Here is a 13156-nt window from a genome sequence, read left to right on the forward strand (position 1 = left end):
GTTTGCATTTTAAACAGTATAATGTGAAGAAAATGTTTTGTTAGCATGCTACACATGAACTTAATGCATGTGCCATACGAAAACATAATGTGGAGTGATCAGTCGCTTTGTTTAATGTGTTGGATTGGCTGGAGATGAAAATGATGAAGATGATTAAGGACAGGATTCCTAAATCCCACAGGAGTGCACCACTCCAAGGCACCCAGCAGGAGGAGCTGTTGGAGCAGAAGCCATTTGGTGCACTGATTTAACTAGTAGGTGGCATGGTGGTGTGGTGGTTAGCGCTGTCGCCTCACAGCAAGGCGGTCTGGGTTCGATTCTCGGTCTGGGCTGCTCTGTGTGGAGTTTGCATGTTCTCCCTGTGCCTGCGTGGGTTTTCGCTGGTTTCCTCCCACGGTCCAAAGACATGCGTGTTAGGGTGGTTGGTCACTCTAAATTGCCCGTAGGTGTGAGTGCGTGCGTGTGTGTTGGCCATGCGGTGGACTGGCGACCTACCCATGGTGTACCCTGCCTTCGCCCGGAGATGCTGGGATTGGCTCCAGCCCCCCTGTGACCCCGACTAGCGTGATTAAGCGGTTTGGATAATGGGTGGATGGATTTAATTAGTTCCTCAACGACTATATGCTTGTGTGTAATTAACAATGATATTTAGTAGTTTCCCAAAATAACCCAAATCTCTGATATTGTAAGGCAACTGTACAGTGGAGACTTCATGGAGGTTTGGGTGGTACCAGCGGGATGAAGGTCAGGACCATCTACTAACCCGGAGTGAAAGCAAAGCTGGTGCGATCCCCGTCAGCACGCCGTGTGTGAACAACACCACCCCTAGTGACGGAGCGAAGGAGGAACCCACCATGGTGAAGAGGATGATGGAGACCAGGACGAAGATCTCTCAGGCTCCATAGTGAACCGCCAGCTTCCCTGACAATGGGCCAACGATCATGATGAAGCCGTAGCTGATGGAGGCCACAGAGGCTGTGACAGACCGGCAGAGGCTACCAGATCAAACATGGTGATGTCACTACACCAGAGGCTACCAGATCAAACATGGTGATGTCACTACACCAGAGGCTACCAGATCAAACATGGTGATGTCACTACACCAGATCTTACTGTACTCACTCCAGAAGTCAAGTTTCAAAATGAAGTGAAAAAGTTCTTTTTAAAAAATGATTTATTAGATATTTACAAATCAGCCGTAGAAATAAACACTTTCTCAAAACAGGCAAGTCTGCAGGTTAAGTCACACACTCTGAACTTAAACACACTCTTCTGCTCATTACACACATCACTCACACTCACACACACTCACACATACTCCCCACAGTCCGATATAATGATTTTCTGTTTGGGTTTTCCATCTTTAGTTCCTTGGGCCTGTGGTGAAATGGAGACAGAAGTGTTACTGGTAACCTCTGTAGTCCTTTCAGGAAACACACAGCTGCACTACTGAACGCCCTGCAGGACACACAGCTGCACTACTGAACGCCCTTCAGGAAACACACAGCTGCACTACTGAACGCCCTTCAGGAAACACACAGCTGCACTACTGAACGCCCTTCAGGAAACACACAGCTGCACTACTGAACGCCCTTCAGGAAACACACAGCTGCACTACTGAACGCCCTGCAGGACACACAGCTGCACTACTGAACGCCCTGCAGGACACACAGCTGCACTACTGAACGCCCTGCAGGACACACAGCTGCACTACTGAACGCCCTGCAGGACACACAGCTGCACTACTGAACGCCCTGCAGGACACACAGCTGCACTACTGAACGCCCTGCAGGACACACAGCTGCACTACTGAACGCCCTGCAGGACACACAGCTGCACTACTGAACGCCCTGCAGGACACACAGCTGCACTACTGAACGCCCTGCAGGACACACAGCTGCACTACTGAACACCCTGCAGGACACACAGCTGCACTACTGAGCACCCTGCACAGGGACTCAATCTGACACAGGTGAACATTTGAAAATGATTTGACTTCTCTAATGAGCGCACATGTACATACACCCACCCCACCTACACCCACCTCACCCCACATACACCCCACCTACATCCACCTCCACCCCCCAGCCCCACCCACCTCTATGGCCCGCACCACATCCATCCCCTCCATCAGTTCCCCGAACACCACATGTTTGCCGTCCAGCCAGTCCGTTTTATCGCAGGTGATGAAGAACTGTGAACCGTTACTGTTTGGCCCGGAGTTGGCCATCGAGAGCAGACCTACAAACCAGAATAATGCACACAAGGGTAATGACTACACATATATATAACACACACACACACAAGGGTAATGACTACACATATATAACACACACACACACACAAGGGTAATGACTACACATATATAACACACACACACACACACACAAGGGTAATGACTACACATATATAACACACACACACACAAGGGTAATGACTACACATATATAACACACACACACAAGGGTAATGACTACACATATATAACACACACACACACACACAAGGGTAATGACTACACATATATAACACACACACACACACACACAAGGGTAATGACTACACATATATAACACACACACACACACAAGGGTAATGACTACACATATATAACACACACACACACACACACACACAAGGGTAATGACTACACATATATAACACACACACGGGTAATGACTACACATATATAACACACACACACAAGGGTAATGACTACACATATATAACACACACACACAAGGGTAATGATTACACATATATAACACACACACACACACACACACAAGGGTAATGATTACACATATATAACACACACACACACACACACACACAAGGGTAATGACTACACATTCGTGTATCTTCACCCTGTGCATACAGCGTGTGCAGACACAGGTGTGCGGTGGCGTTCCTCACCTGGTCCCGTGTGCTTCAGCACAAAGTTCTCGTCGTCAAACTTGCGTCCGTAGATGGCTTTGCCGCCGGTGCCGTTGTGGTTGGTGAAATCGCCGCCCTGAACCATGAACTGTGGGATGACCCTGTGGAAACTGCTGCCCTTGAACCCAAAGCCCCGCTCGTGTGTACACAGACAGCGGAAGTTCTCTACCACAGACCAGACGAACACGAACACACACACACACACACACACACACACACACACAGGAATCAACACACAGACGCCCCTCTTCACTTCCTGAATGTTTGCAAAGGTCATCAGGGCATGCTGCACCTAACATCTCAGGCAATCAGTATCTCGGTAACCACGACTAGGATCATGTTAAAAATGTACAATGTTACAGTATCCTGGTAACCAGTATCCTGGTAACCAGTATTCTGCATAATCCTCCTGGTGTTGCGTGAGCACAACAAAAGGAGAAAGCCTCATTGGTATCTGATCTATGTCAACCCACTGATCTCAGAGCAGTGAGGGTTTGGTCTCCAGGTACAGATGTAGCAATATGAGGACAACCCACTGATCTGAGAGCAGTGAGGGTTCACACCTGCCGTCATGGGAACCACGTCTGCGCGGAGCAGGAAGCGGAGGCGACCGGCCGGTTTGTTTCCGATCTTGATGTCCATGTAGACCTGCGGGTTGGACCGCCCCTTCTTGGCAGGGGGCTCGTCCTGCAACACCACACAGACCAGCCAATCAGCAACTGGCACACGGTAATTTATGCCAGTATTCATTCATGCACTGCAGACCAATCAATGCACAGTACACAAACCACTGGCTATCTGCATTATGCAAATAACAATGACATCACATTACAGCATTTACTAAATAATATAATTATCATTTTAGCCACAGGAATGACACAGCTTTACTGTACTATGCAAATTACAGTGACACTGCTTTATATTGGCAATTACCAGTCCAGCATGTCACAATCAGACTAAAACCAGACTCTTGTTAATGCTTCCTGACCTCTAATCCTGCACTTATGGACATTTTACATGACTACTGACTTCTAATACTGCACTAATGGACATCCTAAAGTAACGTGTCAGGATACATTCTGAGAGTAGATGACAAAGCACTTTTGTATTTCACTCTGGATAAGAGTCTGCTAAATGGTATAAATCTGTAACAGAATGGACTGTGTTCAGGGTGGGTGTAATGCCTGGGCTGGGACAATAGGGGAGCTGTGGCGCTGAGTGACAGGAAGTGCCCAGTTTGAGATGATTGCTCACCTATAAAAGCAGGAAGTTGGAGGTGCTGAGCAGGGTTTTCTTGGTCTCCTTTGTGCAGGGGGTAAGGTTGGTGGCGTACAGGTTGATTTATTTTTGGAGTGTCTGTGGTAGGTGTGTGAGGTATCATTGGTATGTTTGTGTGTTGAGGCTGTTTGACTGGTCTGGTTACGTTATCAGTGACTTGCTTGATCTTTGTGGTTGGGTTTCGCTGAGATTTGGGAGAGTGTATGAGTGGGTGCCGTTTCAACGTGTGGTTTGGTGTATGGTTGTGTGTGTGTGTGTGTGTGTGTTCAGTTGTTTTTTGTTTGTCTCCGACTGGGTGGCCAACCGGTACTGGGACACTGTGCGCCACCAATTATTCTAGCCAGTGGCTTAGCATGGGCAGTAGTTCGGATTCGGCCATGTGTTTGATGTACGTCTTTTAGATCTTCTTTTAAAGCTAATAAAGGTAATTCTATTTTATTAGTGGGGTTTAAGCTTGTGCATTGGGGCCACTGGCTGGGGTGAGGAGTCTAGCTGTTCACCACAGGCTTAGTCCAGGTTTTGCAGAGGTTTATCTCTGATGAGCTGTAATAGTTTTACCCCTGTTCACACCAAATGGTTGGGTGGTTTTGTAGTGGTTTTGTAGCTAGGTTGTATGATTGCTGTGCTCCTTGTTTGTAGTGTTGCCCCTGTAGGTGAGCAGCTACCCCTCCAATCCTCCCATGAGTCTGATGTATTTGTTTTAATAAACCCTCAACTACATTTGATCTGTCTTACTGCTCTTCTGTGGTGTCGTCAACTTACTGGTGTCGGAACCTTGTGTTACATCTTGGCGTAGCCGGCAGGACCAGTATTTTAAGGTTGTTACACCATTGAAGATGTCTCAAAGTCGGAATGAGGGAGTTGGGAGACCAAGAGCTTTTTCTATGCCATCCCTCTTTCCATATATGATGCCTTGCTCTAGATTCTCAGGGGGGCGAGGGGCAGATGATATTTCTTTTAAGCAATGGAAGGGTGATTTGGAAATGTGGTTTAGAATGTATGCTATACCTGAAGAAAATCAAATTGATTGGGTTTTTAGCTGCTTAGATGGAGAAGCAAAGAGGGAGATGGCCATTCTGCCTAACACTGACAAAGATACAGTGGCAAAAGTTTTCCAAAAACTTAACGATTTATATGCTAGCCATGCCTGTGCTTCAGTCACTCGTTCACTTTTTTTCAAGTGTAGGCAACACTCAGAAGAGAGTGTGAGAGGCTTCGCGCTCCGTTTACAGGAGTGTTGGCAGAAGATGATGGTGAATGACTCTGCAAATATCCTGAATCCAGAGGTGCTGATGCGAGACCAGTTCATCTCTGGACTTTCAGATGAAGGGCTGAAGAGGGACCTGAGGTTGAAGGTAACATTGAGTAATGCCCTTACATTTTCAGATGTGAAGACTGAGGCTGTACTGCGTGCAGGGTTAGAGGAAGAGGGCCATGCTTATTGTGGAACAGTGAGGAAGGCCCCACAAAAGCAACCGTGGGATGATGATCTTAAGAAACTAAAAGGGGAATTGAAGGTGGAGCTGGCAACGGAAGTCGAACTCCAGGTGAATACTCTCTCCCAGACCCTCTTGCAGGGTATAAGGGAAGAGTTCCAGAAGGCAAGACAGCAGGGGAGTCCCCAGAGCAACGGCTCATTGGAGGTCCCTCGAAGGTCACGCAGCTATTCCCCAGGCCCAAGACACCAACGGGCAGGCCAACAGCCTAGGCCCCGTGAGTATGATGACCAAGGGCGCCCTATATGCTTTAACTGTAGGACTCCTGGTCACATTGCCCGCCAGTGTCCTAAGCAGAACCTACAGCCCACTTTAAACTAGTGCCCCCTACCGTTGAGGATCGAACAGTAGGCCTACTGGCAAATGATCCATTACATACAGAGGAAAATTCATGCCCTACTCCTTCCCAGGTAGTGTCTGCAGTAAACCCTGCAACTTTTAAATCAGTCTCCCAGGACATTGTTTTCGTTCCACCAGTAAACCCGTCCCCCTTGATGCTGTCTACACCAACACCTGACCTATCCTATCCAAGCCCTCTGTCACTGCAAGTAGTTAACTCCACAGTAGTAAATGGCCCTTCAAGCACTAGTGTGCCCCCATGCGATCTTGTTGGAGAATGCCCAATGATTCAGGTGTCCATGGATGGAGTGACTGTTTCATGCTTACTGGATACGGGCTCTCAAGTATCCATGATGCGTCAGGACTGGTTTGAAGAACACTTTGGAAAGAATGGTCAGCGGTTAAGGGATCCCACTTCTTTGCTAAAGTTGAGGGCAGCCAATGGCAAAGAGATACCATATCTGGGTTACATAACGCTTCAGGTGGACATTGCTGGTGTAGAGCTAGAGAATGTGGGCATAATTGTGGTAAAGAATTCATGCCTGACAGTCTCTGCACTAGTGGGGATGAATATTATCAAAGAAGTGTGGCAAGTTTTGTTTCAGAAGAGCGGCTCCCGTGTTGTCAAGAATCTACCACCATTGAATGCCTTGGGAAAAGTGACGTGGCAGAAAGCTATGCATATCTGCCAAAAAGAGCATCGCTTCACTTCACCAGAGGGCTTTGTGGGCTATGCCCGTCTGGCTAGTCGGCGCCCTGTCACAGTGCCAGGTAATTGCGAGGTGCTGTTGAGCTGCAGAGCGAGAAACGGACCTTGTGGTCGAAGTTATGAAGCCCTCATGGAGCCGCTACCTACCAGAGATGGCCTGCTGGTGGCTCGTACTTTGGTGAAGGTGAAAAATGGCCAGATGCAGGTGCGTGTTAGGAATATCAGTGCTACACCATTGGCCGTGTATCCATACCAAAAATTGGGAGAATTGCTGACATTAAGTGGGTGTGAAGTGTTTGATGACTGTCCTGACTTGCAGTTTGCCCCCAATGATGTTGGCGAGGTGCCCGTCAAGGTCGTGGGAGTAGGTAGTGTGAACACCAATTCACCACCTCAATTTGATCTAGAAGGGGTTCAGCTGTCAGCTGAGCAAAAAGAAAAACTGGCCACACTGTTGATCAAACACCAGTCTGTCTTTTCACAGCATGAGGAGGACTATGGCTGTACGGAGACTATTTTACATGAGATCCCAACAGGTGATGCAGCCCCAATCAGACAGAGGTATCGACAGATCCCTCCTAATCTGTATGGTGAGGTCAAAGCTCTGATAAAACGAATGTTGGATGCTGATATAATCAAACCTAGTTCAAGCCCATGGTCTTCCCCTATAGTCCTAGTACGAAAGAAGGATGGCTCCATTCGGTTTTGTGTAGACTATAGGCAGCTGAACCAGGTAACCAGAAAGGACTCCTATCCCCTACCTCGGGTGGAAGAAGCGTTAGCCAGCTTAAAGAAGGCCCGCTGGTACTCTACTCTTGACCTTGCATCTGGTTACTGGCAAGTCAAAATGCACCAAAAGGATATGGATAAAACTGCTTTCACCACCCCTATGGGGCTATTCGAGTTCCAACGAATGCCGTTTGGTCTGTGCAATGCACCGGCAAGCTTCCAACGCCTAATGGAGAGCTGCTTGGGGGATCAAAACTATCAATCACTGCTGATTTATTTGGATGATGTGATCGTTTTTGCTGCAGACTTTAGTAGCCACCTTGACCGCCTTGATTTTGTTTTTTCTCGCCTTTCCCAGCAGGGCCTAAAGTTGAAACCAGACAAATGCAAGCTTCTCAGAAGCAGTGTGCAATATCTGGGTCACGTGGTGTCTGATGCTGGTATAGCTCCAGACCCCGATAAGGTGATGGCTGTTCAGCAGTGGAAGGTACCAAAGTCTATTACAGAGTTGCGAGCCTTCCTTGGCCTGGCTGGGTACTATCGCAGGTTTGTGAAGGGGTTCTCACAAATAGCAACACCACTGCATAAGCTACTGGGGGGGCACCCTACTAAGAAATCTAAGGCCAAAGCCTTATGCCCTCCTTGGGATTGGTCTAATGACTGTGGAGCAGCTTTTGAATCCCTTAAACAAGGTCTTGTGCAGGCACCAGTTCTGGCATTTGCAGATTTTACACTACCCTTTCTGCTTTATACAGATGCAAGCCACAGAGGCCTAGGGGCCGTGCTCTCACAAAGACAGGACGGACAGGAGAAAGTTATTGCTTATGCCAGTAGGGGTCTCCAGGGTGCAGAACGCAATGATGCTAACTATAGCTCTTTCAAACTGGAACTACTGGCTCTTAAATGGGCCATCACTGAAAAATTCCACGAGTACCTCCTCGGCTCAGACTTCACGGTATATACTGACAACAATCCCCTTGCACATCTGGCCACAGCACGATTAGGGGCGGTGGAGCAGCGGTGGGTGGCTCGGCTGGCTAGTTACAGATTCCAGGTCAAACATCGCTCTGGTAAAGCAAATGTAAACGCTGATGTTCTGTCCCGCTACCCAGTAGGTGCTGCAGTGGTGCCAGAGGACGACGATGGTATGGAGGTTCCCGGGTTCCAAGAGGTGGCCGTCGAAGTGGTGCAAGCTTGCCTCTTGGGGTCCAGCTCAGTGGCCTGTAGCGGACCAGCACCAGACCGGCCACAACCTTCTGGGGGTTCCAGAATAGGACAGGACTGGACAATGGAAAGGTGGGCAGAAGTGCAGCAGCAGGACTCTGTAATCTCTCGCGTATTGCATGTCTTCCAGAGGAGGAGACCGTTGCTGTGGGACGAACGACAAAGGGAAGCTCCCAATGTACTGAGGCTGTTGAAGGAGATGCCCCGTTTGCAGCTTCAAGAGGGAGTGCTATATCGTTGCACCCAAGACCCAAACACTAATATGCCACGGTACCAGCTCCTCCTCCCTCAAAGTCTTCAGAAGGAGGCATTTACTTGTTGTCATGACAAGATGGGCCATTTCGCTACTGAAAAAACCTTGAAAATGCTGCAGACAAATTACTATTGGCCACACATGGCTATTGACGTTCAGAAATGGTGTGCGGAATGTCCACAGTGCACCCTTAGGAAAAGGCCGGGCACTTCAGCTGTTGGGTTGACCCCTGTTGCTGCTTCTTACCCTCTCGAACTGGTCACAATGGACTTTTTGTCTCTTGAAGCTGCCGTCGGAGGCTTCCAAAATATTATGGTGCTGACCGATCACTTCACCAAGTTCGCCTGGGCCGCAGCCACCCGGGACCAAACGGCGGCCACCACAGTGAGGGTTATGTGGCAGCAGGTCATACAGTACTTTGGTTGTCCATCCTTGTTCCATTCAGACCAGGGTCCAAACTTTGAGGCGGCAGTAGTAAAGCAGCTCTGTGAACTATATGGCTGTAAAAAGAGTCATACCACTCCCTACCATCCTGAGGGTAATGGCCTCACCGAGCGCTTCAACCGGACCCTACTTGGAATGTTGGGAACCCTGGTGGATGAAAAGAAACAAAGGTGGGCTGATTACTTACCCGAAATGCTGCATGCCTATAATAACACTGTCCATAGTTCCACAGGGTATACACCATCCTATCTCATGTTTGGCCGGCATGTCAGGATCCCCTTGGATGTGATGCTGGGACACACTGTGGAGGAACAGAGTACTGTGGAGGAGTGGGTGAGAAGACACCATGAGCGCCTACATTATGCCTACAGGAGAGCTGGGGAGTTGACGGGCAGGGCAGGGCAACATCAAAAGAAGCAACATGACAATCGGGGTCTTTTGGGTCCTTTAATGGTGGGAGAACGGGTGTTGGTCCGTAATGTTGGTCCTAAGGGACAGGGCAAATTGGCTAATTTCTGGAGCAGTACGCCCTATGTGGTGATTAAACAACCGAACCTTGACATACCTGTTTATGTTGTTAAGCCTGAAAAGGGAAGTGGGAAAGAAAGGGTTTTGCATAGGAAGTTGCTGCGGCCATGTCCTCTGTCTTTACAGGCTCCTGGGGAAGAAGCGGCGGCAGCCACAGATGGATCTGGACCCTTAACCCAAGCTGCCAGTGAGGCTGGGCCCTCAAACCCTTGGTTGTTCCCACCGACCTGGTTTCTACCACCTCTGACAACCTGCATTCCCCCTGCCCAACCGTCCACAGAGGATGGGGCGGCCCCTGATGCTGGGGGACCCCGTCGGTCACATCGGACTACCAAAGGCATCCCACCAGAAAGATATGGGGATGCTTGAGGTCAGCCTGAGGACAGGCTGCAGAAAAGTGGAGGGGGATGTAACAGAATGGACTGTGTTCAGGGTGGGTGTAATGCCTGGGCTGGGACAATAGGGGAGCTGTGGCGCTGAGTGACAGGAAGTGCCCAGTTTGAGATGATTGCTCACCTATAAAAGCAGGAAGTTGGAGGTGCTGAGCAGGGTTTTCTTGGTCTCCTTTGTGCAGGGGGTAAGGTTGGTGGCGTACAGGTTGATTTATTTTTGGAGTGTCTGTGGTAGGTGTGTGAGGTATCATTGGTATGTTGGTGTGTTGAGGCATCATTGGTGTGTTTGTGTGTTGAGGCTGTTTGACTGGTCTGGTTACGTTATCAGTGACTTGCTTGATCTTTGTGGTTGGGTTTCGCTGAGATTTGGGAGAGTGTATGAGTGGGTGCCGTTTCAACGTGTGGTTTGGTGTATGGTTGTGTGTGTGTGTGTGTGTGTGTTCAGTTGTTTTTTGTTTGTCTCCGACTGGGTGGCCAACCGGTACTGGGACACTGTGCGCCACCAATTATTCTAGCCAGTGGCTTAGCATGGGCAGTAGTTCGGATTCGGCCATGTGTTTGATGTACGTCTTTTAGATCTTCTTTTAAAGCTAATAAAGGTAATTCTATTTTATTAGTGGGGTTTAAGCTTGTGCATTGGGGCCACTGGCTGGGGTGAGGAGTCTAGCTGTTCACCACAGGCTTAGTCCAGGTTTTGCAGAGGTTTATCTCTGATGAGCTGTAATAGTTTTACCCCTGTTCACACCAAATGGTTGGGTGGTTTTGTAGTGGTTTTGTAGCTAGGTTGTATGATTGCTGTGCTCCTTGTTTGTAGTGTTGCCCCTGTAGGTGAGCAGCTACCCCTCCAATCCTCCCATGAGTCTGATGTATTTGTTTTAATAAACCCTCAACTACATTTGATCTGTCTTACTGCTCTTCTGTGGTGTCGTCAACTTACTGGTGTCGGAACCTTGTGTTACAAATCTATATGTAAATGTGTATGTAAATGTGTATGTAAATGTATTACCTCCTGGGCTGCTGTATTGGCTGCCTCTCCTGTTGACTCCACCTGCTCCGCCTCCTCTGTGGTCTTCCCTGAGAACTTCTTCAGCCAATCATCATCAGACCACACTGGGGGGAGGAGTGAGACACTTGTTTAGGGTGGTGTTCAGCGTGGCAGGTCTGTGTGTGTGCAGTTCAGCCATGTCTTTTAAACCTTTTCCATTTGCATCAGAGCCCATAAAGAGTGCACACGAGCTCACCAGGTCGAGACGAGCCTTCTTTAATCCTCATGGGTTTCGCAATGTTTACTCTTATGGTTCTGCCAAAGAGCTCAGACTCATTCTGAAAAACAGGGCCAAATATGAATGACACTTGATCAGACACGTTCATAACACACGATCAGACACGTTCATAACACACGATCAGACACGTTCATAACACACGATCAGACTCATACATGGCACACAATGTCACTCTGTTAATCAGTTGTGTCAGTAGTGCTCTACGCACTAATCAGCGCTGTAGTACTGAATCACTTAAGACTCCCAAATGTACAGCACTTAATTACTCACTCCTCTGCAGTGAGATGATGGCGTTAAATGGTCTTACCATGTTATCGATGGCAGCGGCAGCGTCCTGGGGGAACAACACATGTAAAAGTAAGTAACTCAATTATGGCTTCGATGCCAAGGATGTTAAAGCAGTACAAACTTCCCAGCCCGTTAACACACGGCCAAACGCGCTCACCTCCGCCAACTCAAACTCGATAAACGCGAAGCCTCGGTGCTTCTCTGTGGAGGCAGAAATGGGTTAGACGAGCCCACACAACAGAAAACAACACAACAGAAAACCACACAACAGAAAACAACACTGTTTGTGTTATTTGTGTGACTTGTGTATTTGTCTGTATTTTGTGTAATTTGTGTGTTAACGGGCCGCCCAATGGAGGATGGGTTCCCTTTTGAGTCTTGGTTCTCCCGAGGTTTCTTCCTATTCCCCACCATCATAGGGAGTTTTTCCTCGCCACTGTCGCCTTTGGCTTGATCATTAGGGATTTGGACCCATAGTATTGTTAACCTTGTAAATCCTGTAAAGCGCTTTGTGACAACATATGTTGTGAAAAGCGCTATACAAATAAACTTTGATGGATTGAACACAACAGAAAACAACACAACAGGAAACAACACAACAGAAAACCACACAACAGGACACAGGCGGACAGCAGCCTGGCTGGCGGTACTCCTCACACCTGTCTCATAGTCCAGGGGGATCTGGATGTCCGTGATGTCGCCGAAGGGAATAAATGCGGCGTGCAGAACCTTCTCGTCCACCTCCTCCGCGAGGCCACCTGCGACACCAACACCGTTAACACCGTTTAAACGACATTCATGCGCCGTCAACACCGTTTAAACGACATTCATGCGCCGTCAACACCGTTTAAACGACATTAAACGACATCAGCCCAACTAACACATTAACACATCACTGTAACCCGAAACAGCGACGGCTCAGAAACGCGCTCGTGGTAGATATTAGGTCTCATGTTAGATATATTAGTTCTCATAAGCACGAACGACTTAATGTTATTATATTTTGAGCATTATTACCCACCAACATACAACACACGTTTGGCCGCGGCCATCTTGTTCTCGACCTTTAACCTTCGTTCTTCTTCGCCGCTGCTCTCTTCTGCCACCTCCCGTTGTGGAGTGAACACAAGCTCACTCAAACTTCCGTTTACTCTTTTGGAGTGAGCTGCAGAGGGTTGGAATATATTTTACTGTAACTATGTCATGAAATATGTGCTGCCTAGCTGAACTACAACTGATAACACAACTGCCTTAGT

The 13156-nt window shown here is 48.3% G+C and overlaps 1 protein-coding gene across 1 annotated transcript; it reads right to left on the reverse strand.

The window, feature by feature from the left end:
• Positions 1 to 1159: 1159 nt before the first annotated feature.
• On the reverse strand, positions 1160 to 13039 carry ppie (peptidylprolyl isomerase E (cyclophilin E)). The gene is made up of 10 exons (XM_076977651.1): positions 12922 to 13039; positions 12560 to 12658; positions 12058 to 12101; positions 11920 to 11946; positions 11571 to 11652; positions 11336 to 11439; positions 3501 to 3624; positions 2917 to 3102; positions 2099 to 2241; positions 1160 to 1377 (listed from the first exon to the last, which is right to left on the reverse strand). Exons 1-10 carry the CDS (start codon positions 12950 to 12952, stop codon positions 1309 to 1311), a joined length of 909 nt encoding a protein of 302 aa, XP_076833766.1. The 5' UTR covers positions 12953 to 13039; the 3' UTR covers positions 1160 to 1308.
• Between the last annotated feature and the right edge of the window lie 117 nt (positions 13040 to 13156).

This window comes from Brachyhypopomus gauderio, chromosome 17 (genome assembly GCF_052324685.1).
Source record: "Brachyhypopomus gauderio isolate BG-103 chromosome 17, BGAUD_0.2, whole genome shotgun sequence".
Classification (NCBI taxonomy): domain Eukaryota; kingdom Metazoa; phylum Chordata; class Actinopteri; order Gymnotiformes; family Hypopomidae; genus Brachyhypopomus; species Brachyhypopomus gauderio.

What these genes read in the sequence shown, in the direction of transcription:
- ppie (XM_076977651.1), bottom strand. Translation starts at nt 12,952, where the DNA reads ATGGCCGCGGCCAAACGTGTGTTGTATGTTG. An exon ending in GCTGAAGCACACGGGACCAG is followed by an intron (nt 2,242 to 2,916) that starts GTGAGGAACGCC and finishes TCTGGTTTGTAG; the next exon opens with GTCTGCTCTCGATGGCCAAC. An exon ending in ATGTGGTGCGGGCCATAGAG is followed by an intron (nt 1,378 to 2,098) that starts GTGGGTGGGGCT and finishes ATTTCACCACAG; the next exon opens with GCCCAAGGAACTAAAGATGG.